The sequence below is a fragment of the Leucopleurus acutus genome, assembly GCF_964270905.1.
Source record: "Leucopleurus acutus genome assembly, chromosome: 6".
NCBI lineage: Eukaryota > Metazoa > Chordata > Mammalia > Artiodactyla > Delphinidae > Leucopleurus > Leucopleurus acutus.
In genome coordinates, this window is record NC_139149.1 from 90,893,741 (window position 1) to 90,916,540 (window position 22,800).

Here is a 22,800-nt window from a genome sequence, read left to right on the forward strand (position 1 = left end):
CACTGCGCCACCAGGGAAGCCCTGCCAGTAGGTTTTGGTACGTTCTCTTCAGCTAATGGCAAAACACTCTAGCAGGACAAAATGATGGCTAATGCTAGCCAGGCTGAGCAATATGGGGCTTGGTAACTTTATTTGCGCCAGTCTTTGCAACACAAAACTTGAGTGAAAAAAATAGCTATAGAGCTAACATCACTTATTCCGGATTAGACATTGTGCCAAATGTCTACAAACATTTACGTACAATGTTTTGCTTAATCTTCAAAAAACTATCTGTGAAGGGTACTATCATTAGCTCCGTTTTACAGATTAGAGGCCTGGAGCCTAAAGAAATTGGTAATTTAAGGTAACTTGTCTAGTTATTGGCGTAGTCACCCAAGTCTGATAACAATATTCGCTTTAGGCACAAGTGTTACGCAAGTTAGTATCAGTCCGTAAGAACGCTGAGCGCGGTAACATATTATGAGTGCCCATATCATCGGACACATACGGTAACCGCAGTCCAGCCAGCACCCATCCGGTGACCCCGCACACTTGACGCTCACGCGCGCAGTCGCCGTGGCTTCCTCTAGGAAGGCTGAGGCGGCCTTATCTCGGTCAAGGTGTTGAGCACGACTCTATCTGGGTTGGACTCCTTCTGCCTGAGCGTCTGATCCGAACGTCGTGCGGGCGGAGCAGGGAGGGCGGAGCCAGCGCCCGGGAGAGTTACGGATTGGAGGGGAGGAGGAACAGAGGGCGGAGCCTGGGGGGGGCGGACGAGAGAAGCCGCAGGAACCATGTAAGCAGCTTTGCTTCCTGCCGCAACCGCCGGCCGCCTGAGAATCGCCGTGCTGGGCTCTGAAGCTTCCTTCCTGCGCTTGGGCCCGGTGAAGCGGGGGCTGGGGTGGAGGGTGGCCGGCGGGGCCGCGGCGGGAGGCGCAGGTAAGGGAGGGGGCTGGCGCGCGGCCGGCTGGGCCTGAGAGTGGGGAAGAAGGCGGGTTTAGGAAGGTTTGGGGCCGGGGCGGAGGGGAAGTCTGAAGTGAAGGCGAGAGCTGGGGCTTCGCAACCGCGGCTGCGGCCGAGGCTGGGCAAGGAAGGGCAGAGAACCTGTGCCCGCATTCAGGCGGCTCCCTTGATTCCCCGGCTGCCCCTTGTCTGGCGAGTGGGGAAGGGAGCCGGGTGGGGCTGTTCTGGAAGAGGTTTCCTTGGAAGCATTTGAAGTTCTCTTGCTCCTCTCTTGTCCCGTGTACTTGAACTTATTTCGGAGGTGCATAGTCCAGTTCCTCCTCCCTCTGATGGATAAGCTCCGAGCCTGTGTTTCAGAGGTGTATACATAGACGGGACAAGAAAGTTGCTCATCTACAGAAACGGTACCGGTAGTAGGGTTTATATACTTCCTTAAATGCTTGCCTCTGCTCTTTGAGGCTATTCCATTTGTACCTATGTTTAAAAGTCTCTTGAGAAGACTTGATTTCCCAGTTAGTATTTTCCCCTTGTTTAGAACGTTCCCAACAAAAGGATGAGAGTGGAATATTTTTAGGAATTAGGGGTCTTACGTTCTATGTAGAAGTCACTGTTAAGGCATTCAAGAAATATGAGAAATGCTGGAATTCTGTTTTAGTCAAGTTATTCCTGTTTATCTGGTGTATTTATTATATTATCCCGTACTGATTCAGTGCCTCCTTGACAGTAGAGGTGGTCTCTTGGTATATTGTAGTGTCTTATTTCTGATTTATTTGAATCTTGTTTTTTGGCACTCCCACTATCAGGATTGTTACAAAAAAGTTCTTAGTTTCTTTCCGTTAGATTCGAGTTTGTGACAGAGAAGGGCAGGTTAAGTTTCTTTGGCAGAGCAAGACTACTTTCCTGTGGCCTCTCTTTTTTTTCTTTCTGGGAAGAATAATATGGATCATATGGTTTTCCTTTAGAAAACCTCCATCTGTTGGTACGTTGATCCAAAATTGAACAAAAAAAGTCTTTGTAGATGGAAACTAACATTTCTAGTATTCAGCTGTCCTGCATTGTTAGATATATTTTGAGTATTAAAAAAAAACACTGTACTTAGAAATGACTGAACTGATACTTGCATTTTTCTGTTTGCTAAAATTTTGGTTTGGCTGGTAGGGCCCGCTTATTTTCTAAATTTCAGTTCCTGACAAGACTTTGGATAGTGCTGAGTGGGTCTGCATATACTAGTCACACTCAGGTGAGAAGAGGCAGAGTGCTGGTGATATATGAGAGGTCTTTGAATGAGTAAGTGAATGCTTCTAATTACCTCTCAGATAGGAAAGAATCCTAGTTTATATCACAGACAGTTAGTTATTAAGCTACCACAGAATAAAGAGTTGTAAGGTAGTTTTTTCAGGGTCCTGGTATTATTATGTAGTTATTAATATTAACTGTGTGATTGTATTGTTTTAGAAACTACACTGGTGAGTGTTTTCTTGGTAATTTTTATCCTCACATCTTCAAAACCTAATAAAAGTTTCTACATGGGTGACCCTTAGGTGTGATGCTAAGACTCTTTAGGAAGGTTGCTAACTCTCCTCATATTACTTGCGTCAAAGTAGGATGTTCTCTGAGGCCTTCAGGTTGTTACTGCTATCACATTATTCTTTCTCTCCAGGACCCTCTTTTTTTTTTTCCCCTCTTTTTACCTTTTTGAATTTACACTTGATCAATCACCAGCTGATTTCCCAGTCCTTTATGCTGGAATATGGGTTGTCAAGACACTTTAGAAGGATGTGTCCTTTCCCTCTTTCCTTCTTCCTCTTCTCCCTCCCCTCCCCCTCTTCCTCCTCTTCTTCCTCTGCCCCTTCCTCTTCTTCCTCTTTTTCTTCCCCCTCCCTCCATTCCAATAAACATTTGTTGCCGAAATTCTCCTCATCAGTGGTTTTATTTTTGCTTTGTTTAATTAATAATCAATTAACATTTTAATTTGGCAGTGTCCTGAGTAGTTAGAATTCAGGTAGACCAGAATTGAAAGTCTGGGAAGAGCTACAAGATAATTTTGCTCTAAAGACTAATTCTGTGCCTCTTATGGGCAGGCACTTTGCTAAAAGTGCTTCACATATACTGTCCCACTTAATCACACTAAGACTCAGTTTCCACTATGTAAAATGAAGATGGTAATACATATCTCACAGGGCTCTTACCCAAATTTACTCAGCGAAGATATTTCAGAGTCAGAATTTGAAACCAAGAGTGTCTGCCTTCAAAACCAATGCAAACTCGAAATATCTCTTTAATTAAAAGAAGAAACAATTAAATAAAATACTGCCCGCAGGAAAAAATAAAGAGTAATTCTGGGGTAAAACTTGGCATCTAGTTACAGCTCTACCACTGACTAGCTACGTGACCCTCGAGAAAGTTGTTTTGGGTTCAGTGTACATTGGTTGCTTCAGAGGTAAAATGTAGTAATGAGCCCAGCTCTGTATCTTTCAGGCTTTTAGAAAAATGAAATGAGATGGTAGATAGGATTTTGAAAGTGAAAAAAGCATTTTGTAAGAGTGTAGTGTCCTCCTTGTAAATATAAATTAGATTACAAGCTATAGCATTTTAATGAGTTATGCATAATTCATGGTCTTCTCTTTGAAGTATTAATCAATATGGCAGAAAATAGACATCAGTGCTTTTCTGTTACCTGCATCTGATGATGTGGTCAGCTTTAAAGCTTTGGTTGAATTATAATTTTTGGTTATTAAAAAAAAAAGCCCGTTAAGATCTTCATTTTAATGCCTATATGAATTGAGGCTTAAAAGGAGAAAAACCATGCTCCTGTGCCTCGGAAGACACATGATGGGGATCAGTCAGCTTGTGGGTTTGGATAGTTCTCGTAGGTGATGAGGCATAGTTTGAGGTAACTTTTAAGGTTATATAGAAATGTCGTTAAGGGATGACTATTTCGTTTCCTGTTCTTGGAAATATTCGTTTTTTAAATTTTTTTGAAAGAAAACATTGAAATAAGTAAAATAAAACTTTGAGGAATTTGTATGCTTGTGTAAAACCAGTTTTCCCCTTTAAAAAGCTATTTTTTCAAAAAAGTCTTAAAATGAAAACTATATAAATCATGTGAAAATCCTCTTTTTTCCTTTTTGCCTGCTCACATTTATGCCTTACCTTCAAATTTTTAATAATTTTGGTATTTTTCTGTATTTGAACAGTAATTTTGAAAATGAGATTGACTATATGTTCCTAGTTTTAGATAACTGAGACTCTTCCTTATGATCTAGACTTCAGTGTTTTCAAGTCTTAATTTGGAGTGTATGCTGAGCTAGATTTATTTACTCTTTGGTTTGTTTAGGTCTGAATTTTTGAAGTCAGATTTCTAGATATTTGGATGCTGTTTGGAATCAACCTTCGGGCTTCCTGAGGAACTTACTTTTGCTTATTTCTTTTGTTTATTAGACTCATGAAATGGCCACAGATGATAAGACGTCCCCTACATTGGACTCTGCTGATGATTTGCCTCGATCTCCTACTAGTCCTTCTCACCTCACACACTTTAAACCTTTGACTCCTGATCAGGACGAACCTCCTTTTAAATCCGCGTATAGTTCTTTTGTAAATCTCTTTCGATTTAACAAAGGTAAGACTTATTCTTAAAGATCAGAGACCCTACCATCTTGATTCTCTGAAATTCTCTTGTTCAACTTTCATGCTGTGTCTTTGCAAGAAAGTGAAATATTAACAAGGAGGTAGCTTTATAATCATAGGTCACTGGAGTTAACTGCATAAGAAGAGAAAGCTAGAATTTTCACTTTAATCTTATTAATTATTGGCAACTGAAGATCAGAATTGAAAACTAAATGTTACAAGGAGGTCTCTTTTTAAAGAGAAGTTAGCATTCTTTTTTTTTTCCTTTCTTAATATATCTCAGTTTTCTTAAGTTCATAGAATGGACTTTTCTCTTTTAGGGGTTAATAGCCAAAAAATTTTTATTTTTTGCGGTATGCGGACCTCTCACTGTTGTGGCGTCTCCCGTTGAGGAGCACAGGCTCCGGACGCGCAGGCTCAGCAGCCATGGCTCATGGGCCCAGCCACTCCGCGGCATGTGGGATCTTCCCGGACTGGGGCACAAACCCGTGTCCCCTGCATCTGTAGGCGGACTCTCAACCACTGCACCACCAGGGAAGCCCCCAAAAGATTTTAATTAAAACAATGAAACTAAAGGACCAGCACATGGGAGGAAGGGTTCATATTTTTCAAAAATTGAAAGCTGTCAGCAGGCTTGTTGTTGACCTGTTAAGGTATACATTTAATGACACCAAATGAAAAGATATTTTTAAAATGAGCTCTTTTTAAGTAATATATTTTTTACTTGTTAGAAGAATTAAAAAAAAAAACATGGCCTACATCTTTTGCTTTATATTTAGCTGTATTGTTTGAAATGTGTTAGAAAGTAATCCCTCTAGTTGTAACGGATTTGGGGGTTAATATTTTAATTAACTCAGTAGAAATTTTAATAGTATTAACTGACTTTTATTAACAGTCATGTTGAAAGCTCTGTAAAACCTGTTAGTCCATTTTGAAGACAATAATTTTTTTTTTTAAAGAAACCACAACAATCTTATACTTTAGAATAGTTCTGTATTTATGGAAAAATTAGGAAAATAATACAGGAAGTTTTTATATACCCTTACACCCAGTTTCCTGTGTTATTAACATCTTATATTGGTAGAGTACGTTTATTACAATTAATGAACTATTATTGATACATTATTAGTAACTGAAGTAAGTATTTTATTCATATTTCTTCAGTTTTTACCTAATGTCCTTTTTCTGTTCCAGGATCCTGTCTAGGATACGTTACATTTAGCCATTAAATGACAGTAGTCTTTTATTTAGCATGTTTATTGAGCACCTACTATCCACTGGGCACTATTTTAATAGTACAAGGGATCTATCCCATAAATAAAGCAGAAAAACAAAAAAAGCACTGCCTTTGTGTAGAGCTTGCATTCTGTTTCCTTAAATATGCTCAAGAAATTTCTAATGAAAAGTAAAACAGGGACTTCCCTGGTGGTCCAGTGGTTAAGACTCTGTGATCCCAGTGCAGGGGGCCCGGGTTTGATTCCTGGTTAGGGAACTAGATCCCACATGCTGCAACTAAGACCCAGCTCAGCCAAATAAATAAATATTTAAAAAAAAAAAAGAAGTGAAACAAACTGAAGGTCACATATACCAAGGATGTAATTTTGCCACCTTCTTTGAATTTCTCTCTCTTTTTTCTTTAAGAAAACCCTAATGTTTACTTAGGCATGTAATACAAGTACACATTCTTTCCTAAAAACTTCTCATCTATTTCCTTCTCTTTGCTGAACTCTGAGTCTTAGTTTTTCCAATAATTCCAAGCTTTTGTTTGCTGCAGAGAGAGGAGAAGGGGGTCAGGGAGAGCAACCATCTCTGAGTGGAAGTTGGACCAGCCCCCAGCTCCCTTCAAGGACACAATCTGTGAGATCACCTACACCTTATAAAAAACAGCTTAATGAGGAGCTCCAGCGGCGATCTTCAGTGTTAGGTATTACACTGTTCTCATTTCATTCCTCTCTGTGTATTAGACTTTTCCCATAGTCACTGTGTTTTGCAGGTTGTTTATTGACTTAACTTTTTTTCTATTTGGAATAGTCAGGTACTCTTGAGAATTAATGAAACTGTTACCTGGATAACTGTTGATACCTAAACAAGAGTTCTTAAACATTTCATTAAACTTAAGGCAAAGCAGAGCTTTCTTTGACTGTTTTTTGATTAATTACTTGCTTGGGTTTCAGCAGAGGACAGTTTGCGACACCCCCAGGAGAACACAGGTTAGTTTCAGCTTTGTGACTGACTGCTGCATCTGTTCTTGGGGTGGCCAGTGTAATGTGATGTGCATGCCTCTGGCTGCAGAAGTCTCTCAGTTCCATTAGCGGGCTGCCACTTGCTCTTGGCCTTCTGTCCTTGTCGGGGTGCAAGCTGTCATTGTGGCTGGATAAGCTGAGCTCCTCTTGCCTGTTTGTTCTCCATCCTGGTCTGCTACGTGGTCATGTCCTTCATTTTCATGCTGTAGTGGGATCAGCCTGAATCCACAGACTAGATAAAGTGAGTTGTTTTATGTTTTATTTCTGTTAGATTATTAAACTCAGTGCAGTGGTTTGCCCAACTCAAGGTGACAGGAGAAAGGCAATGAGAGGTGGCATAAGAGAGGGAAAGGGATGTAGCATTGGAAATCAGGTGTCCGTGAATGTCAGATCCTGCCTTGTCTGGCCAGTCTTCCCCATGAGGTCTTCGAGTGAAAAGTAGGCGGGCACAGGTAATGGTTGTTGGCAGAAGGATATTTTATTGCTAGTTGAGACTTGGCTCAGAACCTTCTTCTGGTGGGTCAGAGGAGAAGGAGAAACGAAGCAGAAGAGTTTCACGCTAAGGACTGGAGCGGAGCTGGCTGTATCACCTCTGTAGGTTTCCCAGGGCAAAGGGACTCAGCCTGCGTCATATCAGCTGTTTGGAAGGAGGAATCAGAAGGTAGGAAGAGAGAAATGAGCTCTTTACTCCAAATGGATGGAAGGAAGAGACCATCCCCACTTTTAACCTTAAACTCTCCTTAACTGTTGAACCTGGCCTGTGGCAACACTCCTATTTTTGTTAAGGGAGCTCTTTTGACTAAATCCTATACTGAGTCAAGCATAGGATTTATTTGTTTATAAAATTGAGGAGTTGGACTAGAGTCTAATCATTTAGGGGTTACAAACTGACAGCCTACCAAACCTTGGCTTGATGTTTTGATAAACTTTAATTTAAATATCACTAGGTGGAGCTTGTAATGTCTAGTTTGCTGCAATCCCCACCATTCCTTACTGTCTTTTATCAAGTCCACTTGATTCTTTGATTTTGCCTTAGCTTCTAGAGGCATTTGAGTTTCACAAGCCTGGGACTGTTTTACCAATCTTTTCCTACTAAAAGGCAGTGATTCCACAGTCTACTAGCTCTGTGACCTTGGGAAGTTATTTAATTTTCTAATATTCATTTTACAAGAGAAGCAACTAAGATGATTTGCTTGAGGGCAGAGTGCTAGACCAGATTTTCTCTCATGTTTCTTTCATCTTCATCCATGATGAAACCATCATCTGTTGGTTCCAGGAATAGTCTTGCTCCTGCTTTTTCTGTGGATGATGCTGTTTTTACTTTCTCATACTCCTAAGTGGCTAAATGCAAGGGGCTTCACAACTAATTGTTGCCTGTGCATGGGAGCACAGCCTTACTGTTCTAACAGCTTCATCTGTCTCCTTTTTCAGTTAGTAAATCATGGAGAGTTGGTTTATCACAGAGACTCAAGAACAATTTGCTCATTCTAATACACATACATTTTTATTCTAGTAATAACACATGAGGTATCTGCTGAAATTAAGATATTATTTATAGAAATAAAGTTTTCTAACATAGGTGCTGTTTAGATAATTATTTCCGTAATTAATATCTTGGAAAATTCTTCGTCAATTTATACCAACTTCACATTTTTTTGTAATCTTTTCTTTCCCACTCAACCAAAACAAAGAACACCTAAATCTAATCTAGCAAACAAGTGAGTTTGGGAAGGATATAGAGAGAGCTGTTTTCCATCTTGCTTTACCATAGGTTATTAGGGTAACGAGTTTACGCTAATAAGGATGTTCATCCTTTTTGTCAAGCCACCTCTACTTCATCCTTAGGTTTAATAACTGCTGGAGCCAGGAATAGGTAGAAACTTCAGTTGTAATCTTGCTCTAAAATAAGGAAATGATACATGACAGCTTTGGTGGACACAAAGCTGGAACATGGGTGTGTTTTATTATTGACAGGACTGGCTTCAGTATTGCTGTTTCAAGAGCAAGTGATCCCGTCTAGTTTGGAACTGTAGGAGTAGGGAGGTGGCAGGGGAGGGTTGCATTGGGGTTCTAGCAATTCTTTGGGGAAGAGAAGTCTGCTTGGACATCGGTGAAGGGAAGTTTGTGGATAAATTACCATCCTGGATGTTCTGAAGTCTGTCAGACTCTGTGGGGTTGGCTATTAAATTCCTTTCTGATGATCTACTCCACGAGCCTTTGGGTTTGTGGTCTGCAGACTGAACTGAACTGTTCAGCCCTGTCGCTGACCTGTTTGACTGTAGAGACTGGGCTAGGTAACACACAAGGATTGCTTTTCCTTCTGTTAAATTTCTCGCAGGAATTTCTAGCAGGACCGAAGGGCCCAAGAAATCATTAATGAATTTTGGGCCATGTTAAGTGATGCTCCCATCCAGGCCTTAAAATCATCAGTGGTCACAGACAGTGTTTGTCTCAGGTAGCCCTCATTTGCTTGTGAAGCAGTGTTTCACATGGTAATAAGAAACACTTTCAACAGCTTCTTACCCTTTTAAAGGCTAGTTTTAACTCTCAGTCTGTGTCACTGGCTGGGAGAATGTAAGTATTGATATATGCTAAAAATAAGAGGAACTTTGCATTGATACTAGAGACTATTAAGGTAGTGTTTTTTGTTTTTTGTTTTGTAAATCTGACTCAGATACCAGAAGGAAGGCAGAACCTGCCTTTGGAGGTCATGACCCTCGTACAGCTGTTCAGCTCCGAAGCCTCAGCACAGTATTAAAACGCCTCAAGGAAATCATGGAGGGGAAGAGCCAGGTACTGTCTAGAGGCTTTAGAAGATTACTTATTAAGCACTTACCTGGGGACCATGTGGTACTCACTAAAAATGGTACAATGCCACTTGAAAGAAAGTTCAGTTAATACTAACTTCACCTGTGGACACCATGTTTTTTACTCATAAGTTCCTAATTTTAGTTTATCAATTTTTTTCATTTTATGGATTGTGCTTTTTGTGTTCTGTTTAAGAAATGTTTTTCTAGCCCGGGGTAGTAAATATTCTCCCATGGTTTCTTTAAGAAGCTTTATTATTTGTGTGAAGTATATGGATAAAGATTCACTTTTTTCCCCATGGATGTCCAGTTGGACCCAGTATCATTTTTTAAATTTTTTAAATTTATTTATTTATTGGCTGTGCCACATGGCATGCGGGTTCTTAGTTCCTGGACCACGGATCGAACCCGTGCCCCCTGCAGCGGAAGCTCAGAGTCTTAACCACTGTACCACCAGGGAAATCCCAGCACCATTTTTTTTTTAAAGACAACCCTTCACTGACTGCATTACAGATCTTGTCAGAAATCCATTTATATGTGTGAGGGTGAGTCCATATATGTCCAGGGCTCTCCTTTTTCTTCCACAGCTCCGTTTTTTCCTCCCACTAATACTCTGTCTAAAATTACTGTAGCTTTGGAATAAATCTTAATGGCTGACATTATACGTCCTTCAGTTTATTCTGCTTCAAGATTGTCTTGGCCATTTTGACCTTTTGCGTTCCCATATAAATTTTAGAAATAGCTTGTTAATTTCTGCAAAAGAAGTTTTCTAGGATTTTGATTAGCATTGCATTTGCCATTGCATTTTAATAATCAGTAGTTTCAAGAAGCCTTCACACATTTTTATTGTTACAGGATAGTGACCTGAAGCAATATTGGATGCCAGATAGCCAGTGTAAAGAGTGCTATGACTGTAATGAGAAATTTACCACTTTTAGACGCAGACACCACTGCCGACTGTGTGGGCAGATTTTCTGCAGTCGTTGCTGCAATCAAGAAATCCCTGGAAAATTTATGGGTTATACAGGTAAATGGGCTGTATTGACACGTTTACAATTTTTAAAGATCATAACAATAAGATAGTTATAATACAGGACCCATGTTAAGTCATTTTTTAATTTTGGACATCTTGTGTGAATTATGGGGTACACAAACATGAGGGAGACATGGCTTTGCTTTTAAGGACCTTATAGTCAAATAATAAAGTAGATGGGGATATTCATAAATAACATGAGTAAAAGACAGTGTATCATAGATTCTACCAAAAAACCATGGGACCGTTAATGTTTTTGTTGTTTTTTTCTTTAAATTTTTTAAAAAATAAATTTATTTATTTATTTATTTTTGGCTATGTTGGGTCTTCGTTGCTGTGCGCGGGCTTTCTCTAGTTGCAGTGAGTGGGGGCTACTGTTTGTTGCGGTGCGCAGGCTTCTCATTGTCGTGGCTTCTCTTATTGTGGAGCACGGGCTCTTGGCGCGCAGGCTTCAGTAGTTGTGGCTCATGGGCTCTAGAGCGCAAGCTCAGTAGTTGTGGCGCATGGGCTTAGTTGCTCCGCAGCATGTGGGATCTTCCTGGGCCAGGGCTCGAACCCGTGTCCTCTGCATTGACAGGCGAATTCTTAACCACTGCGCCACCAGGTAAGCCCCGTTAATGTTTATTAGACAAGTTGGTTGGAGTGATCACTAATTTATATTATTATGAGAGTTTTTTTTTTTTTTTTTTTTTTGCGGTACACGGGCCTCTCACTGCTGTGGCCTCTCCCGTTGCGGAGCACAGGCTCCGGACGCGCAGGCTCAGTGGCCATGGCTCATGGGCCCAGCCGCTCCGCGGCATGTGGGATCTTCCCAGACTGGGGCACGAACCCATGTCCCCTGCATCAGCAGGCGGACTCAACCACTGCACCACCAGGGAAGCCCTATGAGAGTTTTTATTTTACAAAATACAGATATCCCTTGAGTTATATGACAGTGTGCTTTAGCAAATTGCATTTACTCATATTCTTCCCTAAATTTTAGTAATACAGAGATTTAAAATTATTTGTTGAAGCAGAAAAAAACTAAACGGTGTATGTAGTGATTAGGGAGTGGAAGTGGAAGGTGGGCAGAAGTTACCAAAAAGAGAACACTTCTGTTTTGTTAAAGTATATATGTGTGTGTGTATGTATAATTTTAAAAAATTTTTTATTTATTTATGTTGGCTGCACCAGGTCTTTAGTTGCAGCATGTGGGAATCCTTTAGTTGCGGCATGTGGGATCTTTAGCTGTGGCATGTGAACTCTTAGTTGCAGCACGTGGAATCTAGCTCCCTGACCAGGGATTGAACCCAGGCCCCCTGCATTGGGAGCACGGAGTCTTAGCCACTGAACTACCAGGGAAGTCTGAGAACACTGTTAGTATCTCTCTCATGTTATTTTTATTATCATGTAGATCTTCCTTTTGGCCTTACTCACTTTAAAAAAAAAAGATTTTTTTTTTAACCTAAACTGCTTCAGAGTTCAGACCCCAGTTATCTTTCATCCAGATTATGGCTGCAGCTTTTAAAAGATTTTTTTACCTTTAGTTTTTCCCTATCTCGAATTCATTTTTCATACTCTAGTCAGTATCCTATTAAATGCTAATTTGATCATGTCAAATTCCCATGCATAAAACCCTTTCAGAGTTCTCATTACCTATAGGATAAAATCCTATCTTGTTAATATGGTTGGTGTATGGATTCCCTAGGGCTTTCTTAACAAAATACCACAAACTGAATGGGTTAGGACAAACAGAAATTTGTTGTCTCACAGTTCTGGAGGCCAGAACTACCATAATAGCCTTCATTCCACCGGTCAGGAACAAATGTAGGGATTTGTCATTTGCTGAGTATGTTTATTCCAGTTATATATTCTAGAACTGAGGGATAACCACAAATGGGTTTGGGGACTCACTGAACCCACTGTAAGATGGACCTAAGCTGGAACTCTGTTGATCACCTGACCTCTGTAAGCCCCTGCTCTGACTTAAAACCATAGTAACATTTTGTGCCTCTTGGAATTAGTGTTAATTCAGTGCCAAAGTCCAGTCATCTCCTAAAAGTTTGACTATTACCTTTTTCTCAATGCACTGTCACTCTGGTGAAAGGCTCTAGGTCCTTTGGGGAAGCCTTTTAGAAAGATAAACAGTATACATTTTTTGGCAGTGTAGTGGGGCCCTTCCTCAAGGTGACCCAGCCTCCCTTCATTCAAGGAATTCTGGGTCTGTAAATGGCTTAAGTCTGAGAATTGGTTGAGAGGTCATGACTCTTTTTGATTCAAGTTTGAGTTTTGTTCACTTGATCTAGAACTCTTTTTCTTATACAAATCCAGTAAGAGTTTAGAAGACTGCCCATTTACTTTTAGGAACACCATGATCAGATGTGTCATAGATCTCTGTATATGTTACACTATTCTGCTTACAGCTTTGACTCTGATGTCTCTTCTGGTAACATGCCTACCTTGTCTTTGTCGATTAAATGCCACCACTCTGCCCCTGCCAACCTGGGATCCAGTGGTCCCCAGTGCATTTAGATTTCCCAGTTTAGCACCAGCAGTTCCCACTATAATGGGTGACTGCAAAGCTCTACAGGGATGCTGGGGCTCCCCTCACAAATTTTTTTTCTCATAGTCATGGTGAAAGGTATGTCCCCTGGATCCTCCTGGGGCAAGCGAGCAGATCTTACTTGGTAAATCTGCTCTTAACAGTCTCCCTAAGCTTTTGGATCCTTTCCTTTATAGCATTCCAGGGTAATTCTGGCATTTCAACTTCATTTAGTATAGGACACTTTTGGTCCATGTTTTAGCCAAGCAACCAATTAACCAGACTGTTAGAGCCACTTTGAACCCCTTGAGCTATAACATTAAATCCAGAATCTCTGCTTAGTGGGTCCATATCAATAAATCCAGTTTGATCTGACTTTATGTTCTTTCCAGTATTATTCTATACCCTTGGTAGCCATTCCCACACATATTCCCTGGATTTCTGTTTGTCTAAATTGGAAAAATCATGTAGTTCTTTTGGAGTGTAGTGTACTTCCTCATGGGTCACACTTTATAACTCTCCTTTCAGGGGACCTGAGTCTTATTATAGGCCTAGAAGCAAAGAGGGTAGTGGGAGTGGGTCCTGAGGAGAATAAGCAGGGTCTTGCAAGGCAGCTAACTCATGGGAGGCCGTTGTGAATTTCTCAGGCAAAGCAGGGTTAATCTCAGACAGGGTGGAAAGGCTACTTCTACTCGCAAAGAAGACTAAGTAGAAGTTGGCAGTTGAGTGTTCCCAGCTTCCCGAAATATCCCCTTCCAGTTTTCAGGATTTCATTCCTTTCTAATCAATGCCCTAACTTTAATAGGCACACCGTAAGGTTAAGTGATTCAGTGTGTGTTGTGGTTCAGTCACTTGCATGATGAGACTCTTGGTTTGGTTTTCAGCAATCTCAGTTCTGCAGCTGTGTATGGTTCTTTCAGGGAAGACAGACACTTTGAGGTACATTGTACAGTTCTTGAGCTGGGAATCTGAATTCCTGATGTCATTCTTTTCCCTTTTTGTCCAGTGCAATTAGGAGCAGCTAATCTCATACTCATTAGTTTGACAAAAATGTTCTAAGATGTGCAGTACATGGTAAGTCAGGTCTTTGCCTCTTATAAGTATTTGATTAGGAGTATCCATAGGTGATACTTATGTGACTCTGTTGCCCCATCACACCGTGGACTATCAGCATTCTCTTTACTACTGGGAATAGAGTCCTTATTGCCTTTAAATCTAATTAGAGAACCAATTCCAGAAACCCAAAAACGAATTCAGAAAATTCAACCTTAAGATTTTGTTGCTCTAGAACTTCTCTTGGTACCAAAATTTGTATTAGGGTTCTCCAGAGAAACAGAACTAATAGGGTATTTACGCCCCTCCCCACCACCCCCCCAGCACACACACATTTATATAGAAAGAAAGATTTATTTTAAGGAACTGGCTCAAGTGATTAAGGGAGCTGGCAAGTCTGAAATTCTTAGGATAGGCCAGCGGGCTGGAAACTCAGGCAGGATTTCTGTCTTAAAGACTCGAGACAGGGCTTCCCTGGTGGCGCAGTGGTTAAGAATCCTCTTGCCAATTCAGGGGACACGGGTTCGATCCCTGGTCCGGGAAGGTCCCACATGCCATGGAGCAACTAAGCCCGTGCACCACAACTACTGAGCCTGCACTCTAGAGCCTGCGAGCCACAGCTACTGAAGCCCACGTGCCTAGAGCCCGTGCTCCGCAACAAGAGAAGCCACCGCAACGAGAAGCCCGTGCACCGCAACAAAGAGTAGCCCCTGCTCGCCACAACTAGAGAAAGCCCGTGCACAGCAACGAAGACCCAACGCAGCCAAAAATAAATAAATAAATAAGACTTGAGACAGAATTTTTTCCTTTTTTTAAGAATCCTCAGTCTTTGATCATAAGGCCTTCAAATGATTGGATGAGATCCATCCACATTATGGAGGGTAATCTGGTTAAAGTCAACAGATGGTAAATATTAATCATGTCTTAAAAAAAAAACCTTCACAGTAACAACTAGACCATTGTTGGACCAAATAATCAGTCTTGCCAAGTTGATACATAAAATTAACCGTTGCAGATGGGACAATGAATTCTGGGCACAATTGTATATCCAGGCTGCGAATAAATACCTAGAATACCTAGGCACATAGAAACAGATCAATGAATGTTAAGTTATAGTGGTGTAGCAGTGCTATCTCTGTATCTGCTGTGCAACTTTCTGATTATATGTGTCTCTTGTCCCCAGTGGACTGAGTTCTTTGATGGCAGGGCTGTGTCTCATCGACCTTTTTACCACATCCTTTAATTTAGGCATGTGCTCAGTAGGCCCTTGCTGGTGAGGATTCTTCAGGAAATGAGAACTTTTCTGGTCTGGGTTGGCTCCCTTTATTGATCTGATCATTTTCATTCTAACAGCTGAACGATGAAGGGAGATTTCCTTTACAGTGTAAGAACCAAGCCTTTGTTATGGCAACTTAAGAACCTTTCTGCAGGAAGTAATTTCATCTCCTTACTACAATTCTACTTTGGTCAGCCGGTGGTAGTATGTCCTAGCACTCTCATTTATCCTGGACTGGAATTCAATTTTTTTTGGGGGGCTCTTGATTGGAGATATCGTTCTTTAGATTCATCTGTTGAATCATGGTGTTAAAAATGAGTAACACAACAAGTGATATTTAACTTTGCTTAAAATACATGCATAATTTAATAAAGCTGAGTACTATGTAATAGTTTTCTTAAAATGAAAAATAAAAGACCCTTTATTGTACTTGGTAGTAATTATGGTAAAAACACAGTACAGTTGACTTTCAGAAGTCTTTTGTTCATGTCACTTCAGTTCTCTAATGTTAATGGTAAAAAGAATTATGGTAGAATTGTTACGTAACATGTTATTATTAAAGTTTAATTATCTTACCTCCTTTTTTAGTACACTAAATTGTTATAGAATCACACAAAAAATTGTAACAGAAAAAGGGTAGAAATGAAAACTTACATTTGGGCAGGACTGCATCCTGAAAAAAGATGCATTTAAAATTATTAAATAGCCTTATTGTTTGTCTTCCCAAGAATATTTCATTTCCACCCTTACTTTCACTGTAAGAATTTCCTTTATACTTCCCCCCCTATATTTCATATTGCTTGTAAGCCAATTTTGTTAGTTTGTTTTTAAAACTGTGCCCCCTTGTGGAGGCCACTCTTCATGGCTTCATATAGATAGCTAAATAACATTTTCCTCCTTACTTGTTATTTAGGGAAAAAGTGTTACTTCTATTTGTATTGGTTTATATACTCAATTAAAAAAATTTTTTTCTTGAACATTCTGTCTCTGATAGATCCCTTACTTCATTTTTAGAACCTTGAGGAATATTCTTTTAGCAGAGTTTTCTAGTACCTTGAGTCATATTTTCTTGTTATAAATATTTGAGGTAATTTGGATACCTGGATGGATTTTGCATAATGATGGTTTTTAAAATATATAACAGAGCTAACAAAGTTACTTTACTTTTAAAAGATGTCTTTTTTGGTAGTCTTTACTTGAGGATGGTTCCTGTTATTAGATTAACTAGTAACCCAAGGGTTTAATGTGTTCTGGTAAGTAATATGTTAGTTATCTTTTACTTAATTTTCTTTTTTTTTTTCCTCCTAGGGGACCTCCGAGCCTGTACATACTGTAGAAAAATAGCCTTAAGTTATGCTCATTCCACAGACAGTAATTCCATTGGTGAAGACTTGAATGCTCTTTCAGATTCTCCTTCCTCTGTGTCTGTACTTGATCCGAGTGAACCCCGAACACCTGTAGGGAGTAGAAAAGCCAGCCGCAACATATTTTTAGAGGATGATTTTGCCTGGCAAAGGTACTGTCACTTACATGTAATTTTATTTATATTTGATAAATACTGATAGTCTTGTGCCCTAAGGGTGCTTTAAGTTAACATTTAACTTCTTTGAATTGTTTCCTGAAAAATACACCGTTTTCTCCTTTTTTCTCAGCGTGCCTTAGGAAGGATCGCAGAAGATGTTTATGGATAGTGATAATGTTGACTAATTAGAATGTTAGCTCCGCAAGAGGAGAGACTTTTTCTTGTTTGCTCTTCTACACCTGGCACCAAGAACAGTGTGTGGCGTATATATGATCCTGATAATATTTGTTGAATAAACAACAGAAGTTATTTCCATTAATAATTTCTAACGTAGCCTTCTTTGAGAAGGAGGATGCCATAAGATTTGTGTTCATAATATTTGCAAATGAAATTAGATTTTTTTCCTTCCTGAGGAACATTTCATCTTTTCTTGTATGTCTAAATATGCTACACTGTCTGGTTGTGGGGGATGTTACTCTTTCTTTACCTGGAACTGTTTGAATTAGAATCCTAGATTCATCAGTTTCTGGTTGTTTTTCGTTAGCTAAATAATTTTCTCATGCATCGTACCAAATATGACCACGTCAAAGTGCTTGAAGTTTTAAGTAGCATCTTTCTGTTATTTTCTCAGTTACCTCTTAATGGAGTGAGGAATTAATAGGTAACCAATGAATTTAGACAAAAGTAAAAAATGAATGAATTATACCTACATTCAACATGTATGAATCTCGGGGATATAATGTGGAGGAGAAAAGAAAGTCACATATGATATAGCCAGTGATTATTTATAGAAAGTTCAAAAATATGCAAATGAATACACTATCTAGGGATACAAACATGGTAAACTTAAAGAAAAGGAGGAGAATGATAAATATAAAATTTACAACAGTAGTTTCATTGAGGGCAGGGAAGGGAATGGGATTGGGTCAGGGGAACAAGCACTTCAAAGTTGATGGTAATGTTCTTTTTCTTAAATTGCTCCATGGGTGCATTGGTGTTTGTGGCATCCAGATTCTTTATACCTTACATATATTTTATAAGTTTTAAAGATTGACTCTGTGTTTAATGAACAAGAAAGAAAGGAGAGGGATTCTTCATTTCTTACTTCAGTAAGCAATGCCATGTGGATGCCTGGCCCTGTTGTGTGAGCCCAGAATTGGCAAGTGTGATTTAATAAAACAAACCAGGTTTGAAAGGTTCCTGGGAGATGCCGGATAGATGTCAAAGGCAGAGTAACTTTAGGTTCTGTGCTAATAGTTTAATGTTCATTCTCTTTTAGCCATCATATCTCTGTGGTAGGCACTACTTTCTCCTTTTGACGGATGTGGGTGCTGAAGTTCAGAGAGATTAAGTAACGTGCCCAAGGTCACACAACTAGTAAGAGGTAGAGCCTGCTCTTGGACCTAGGTTTGTGTGACTCTGCAGTGCTATTCCACCTAGTTATGGGGACTGAGAATAAACTATTTGAACTCAGGATTCCGGCCCCCCTCAGAGCACTTCAATTTTGTATATGTGATGTGAGAAGGAGTTCTACAAGTCACTCATCCAGCCAATTTTATTATTTTATTGACACCCATTATACTTAATATAACTCTCTTTATCGCTCTTTTGGTATTTGATATCCTTAAGACAAAAACCATCCTATTTCCACTTCAACTAAAAGAAGAGAACAAAAATGACCCATAAGCTCATTATTGCAGAAAAACAACCTGCTTTTAAATGTTAAAGCATTTTATTGAAATTGAATTTGCCTGTAACTCTCTTAAATCATCTCAGTATTTTCTTATATTCTTTATAGTTTGATTCATCCAGACTCCTCAAATAATGCTCTTTCAACAAGACTTGTATCTGTTCAAGAGGACGCTGGGAAATCTCCTGCTCGAAATAGGTAAACTGCCAAATGAAAACACTGTTCTGTGTCTGGTTTTTCTTTTTTATAGTAATGAGAAGAACAGACATAAAATGGAGGGGATTGATTGTTATACACTTTCTTAGCTCTAAAAGCTGAACTAAACTATTGTTTCCTTTTTGCTAGTTAGCTGTCACTTGCATTCTCTCAGTGGCCATTTCTACTATTCTCTATTGGCTTCAGATCCCGGAAACTTCATTCCTTCTTTCTTCATGCTTAACAGGTGACCTCTCTTTCAGTTACACAGCAAAGAGGGGAGATGACAGACGAGGATGTCCTCAACTCTTAACATCACTTACCAACTTGATTACAGTTGCAGCTCATGCTTTCTCTTTACTTCTGGTTCTCCACTCGTGTTCTGGTTCTCATCCCTTACTAGTTTTTATTAGTTACTCTATTAGTGTTCCTTATCTTTCACTTCTCTCTGCTGACTCCTTACTGTCTGCATTTAAACAAACTCAGGTCTTACCTATTAAAAACAAACAAACAAAACCCCTCCTTTGTGTTTTACCTCTAGTTATCTGTAGTCTCAATTTATTTTCTTAGGCAAATTCCTGAAATAATAGCCCATAACTGTTCTATACCTGCACACTTCCTTCTCCTTTTCAACTTACTAGAGTGTTACTAACATCCACACCTCCCCACCAAAAATAGTCATTACAAAATCAATTGGTAAGTGGTTATAAACCTGAAGAACTAGATGTCTGACTCACCATGGTTTAACATACTTTCAATTTATTCTTCAACAAGTAATTAATAAGTACCTACGAACTAGGTACTTGTATAACAGTGAATCAAATAAACAAAAATTTAAAGCATATGAAAACATAAGGAATAGGGGAGGAGGTTGGAATTTTTGTGTTTTTTTTAGACTTTTTTTTGATGTGGACCATTTTTAAAGTCTTTGAATTTGTTACAATATTGCTTCTGTTTTATGTTTTGGATTTTTGGTGGTGAGGTGTGTGGGATCTTAGCTCCTCGACCAGGGGTTGAACCCCTCCCCACCCCCGCACTGCCACCTGGCATTAGAAGGTGACATCTTAACCATTGGACCACCAGGGAAGTCCCAAGGTTGGAATTTTGAATAGTGTGGTCAGTGAAGACCTCGGAGATGGTGATGTTTAAGCAAAGACTTGAGGAACTGAGGGAGTAAGCCATGTGGAAATTTTGTAGAAGAGTTTACCAAGCAAACAGGGAATCGCTAATTCCTGAGAGGGAACATGCCTGGCAGGGAATAACAAAGAGTCCTGTGTGCCAGGAGTAGAACCTTCTTACAATTCATTGTAAGGGCTTTGTCGTTTAATGAGTGAGATGGGAAGCTGTTGGCGAGTTTCATTTTTTATGAAAATATTTTATACTTGCAAAAAAGTCGCAAGTAATAGAGTTAAATAAGTTTTCATATATTCTTCATTAAGGTTCACTAATTTACATTTTGCCCATTTGCTTTGTTACTTTTTTTTCCTAGACTATTTGAGAGTAAGTTGCAGACATCATCCTTTACTTCAAAAAAAACTTATAAACTTCACTTTGTAGAGCAGTTTTAGGGTTCACAGCAGGATTGACGGGAAAGTACAGAGAGTTCCCATATCCCCCTGCTCCCCACAGCCTCCCTCACTACAACCATCTCACACTAGAGAGGCATGTTGTTAAAGCTGACGAACCTGCAATGACACAGCATTATCACCCAAGTCTGTAGCTTACATTAGGGTTCACTCTTGGTGTTGTACATTTTGTGCGTTTAAACAAATATATAAGGACATATATTCACCATTATAGTAAAGTACAGAATAGTTTCCGTGTTTTAAAAATCCTCTGTGCTCTGCTTATTGATCCCTCCCTCCCTGCCTCAACCGTGGCAACCACTGATCTTTTTACTGTCTTCATAGTTTTGCCTTTTCCAGAATGTTATATAGTTGGAGTCATACAGTATATAATCTTTTCAGGTTGATTCCTTTCACTTAGTAATATGCATTTTAGTTTCCTTCTTGTGTTTTTATGGCTCGATAACTCATTTCCTTTTAGCACTGAAGAATATTCCATTGTCTGGAAGTACCACGGTTATATTTATCCACTCACCTATTGAAGAACATCTTGGTTGCTCCCAAGTTTTGGCAACTATGAATAAGGCTTCATAAACATCCATGTGTGGGTTTTCGTATGGATATGTTTTTTATTCATTTGGGTAAATACCAAGGATTGTGATCACTGGATCCTGTGGTTAAGAGTATGTTTAGTTTTGTGAGAAACTGCCAAACTCTCTTCTAAAATGACTGTACTATTTTGCATTCCCACCAACAATGAATGGGAGTTCTGTTGTTACATATCCTTGGCAGTATTTGGTGTCATCTGTATTCTGGATTTTGGCCATTCTAATAGGTGTATAATGCTGTCTCATAATTTGCGTTTACCTAACGATGTGATGTTGAACATCTTTTCATATGCTTCCATCCTTTCCATCTGTATACCTTCTTTGGTGACGTGTCTGTCTAGGCTTTGGCCCATTTTTTAACTGAGTTTCCTTATTGTTGAGTTTTAAGAGTTCTTTGTATATTTTGGATAACCGTCCTTCGTCAAATGGGTCTTTCGCAGATATTTTCTCCCAGTCTCTGGCTTGTCTGCTGACTCTCTTGCTGTTGTCTTTTGCAGAGCATAAGTTTTTAATTTTAATGAAGTACAGCTTATCAGTTTTTCATGGATTATGCTTTCGTGTTGTATCCAAAAAGTCATCTCCATACCCTAGGTCATCTAGATTTTCTCCTATGTAATTTTCTGGAGTTAGTTTTACGTTTTACATTTAGGTCTGTGATTCATTTGGAGTTAATTTTTTAGAAAGGTAGAAGGTATGTGTCTAGGTTAATTTTTTTGCATGTGGATGTCCAGTTGTTCCAGCACCATTTGTTGAAAAGACTGTCTTTGCTCCATTGTATTGCCTTTTCTCCTTCATCAAAGATTAGTGACTATATTTATGTGGATCTGTTTCTGGGCTCTCTGTTTTGTTCCATTGATCTATTTGTTCTGTTACCAGTACCACATTGTCTTGGTTACTGTAGCTTTATAGTAAGTCTTAAAGTTGGATTGTGTCAGTCCTCCGACTTTGTTCTTCTCCTTCAGTATTATGCTGGCTATTCTGGGTCTTTTGCCTCAACATATAAACCTTAGAATCAGTTTGTCAGTATCCACAGAATAACTTGCTGGGATTTTGATTGAGATTGTATTGAATCTGTAGATCAGGTTGAGAAGAACTGACACCTTCACAATATTGAGTCTTCCTATCCATGAACAATGACTATTTCTCCATTAATTTAGTTCTTTGATATCTTTCATCAGAGTTTTGTGGTTTTCCTCATTCAGATCTTGTATACATTTTGTGAGATTTATACCTAAGTATTTCATTTTTTTGGGTGCTGATGTAAATGGTAATGTGTTTTAATTTTTTTTTTTTTTTTTGCGGTATGCGGGCCTCTCACTGCTGCAGCCTCTCCCGCCACGGAGCACAGGCTCTGGACGCGCAGGCCCAGCGGCCATGGCTCACGGGCCCAGCCGCTCTGCGGCATGTGGGATCTTCCCGGACCGGGGCACGAACCCGCGTCCCCTGCGTCGGCAGGCGGACTCTCAACCACTGCGCCACCAGGGAAGCCCTGTGTTTTAATTTTTAACTTCACTTATTCATTGCTGTTATATAGGGAAGTGACTGACTTTTGTATATTAACTTTGCATCATGCAACCTTGCTATAGTTCTGGGAGTTTTTTTGGTTGATTCTTTCAGATTTTTACATAGATGACCATGCCGTCTGTGAAGAAAGACAGTTTTAATTCTTCCTTCCCATTCTGTATTCCTTTTATTTCCTTTTCTTATTACATTAG

General features: G+C 39.5%; 1 protein-coding gene across 6 annotated transcripts in view; it reads left to right on the top strand.

The window, feature by feature from the left end:
* Window positions 1-868: 868 nt before the first annotated feature.
* PIKFYVE (phosphoinositide kinase, FYVE-type zinc finger containing) overlaps window positions 869-22,800 on the top strand; it is a 77,657-nt gene continuing 55,725 nt past the window's right edge. For 3 of the 6 annotated variants that reach the window (XM_082841815.1, XM_082841814.1, XM_082841816.1), the window contains exons 1-6: window positions 2,996-4,564; window positions 6,347-6,496; window positions 9,490-9,608; window positions 10,478-10,649; window positions 16,814-17,021; window positions 18,826-18,915. In XM_082841815.1, coding sequence (XP_082697941.1) covers window positions 4,393-4,564; window positions 6,347-6,496; window positions 9,490-9,608; window positions 10,478-10,649; window positions 16,814-17,021; window positions 18,826-18,915 — 911 coding nt within the window. In that variant the 5' untranslated portion in view covers window positions 2,996-4,392. Of the gene's footprint in view, window positions 919-1,015; window positions 1,922-2,995; window positions 4,565-6,346; window positions 6,497-6,749; window positions 6,783-9,489; window positions 9,609-10,477; window positions 10,650-16,813; window positions 17,022-18,825; window positions 18,916-22,800 lie in introns of those variants that run through there. The other 3 variants (XM_082841813.1, XM_082841812.1, XM_082841817.1) reach the window with 3 other exon arrangements.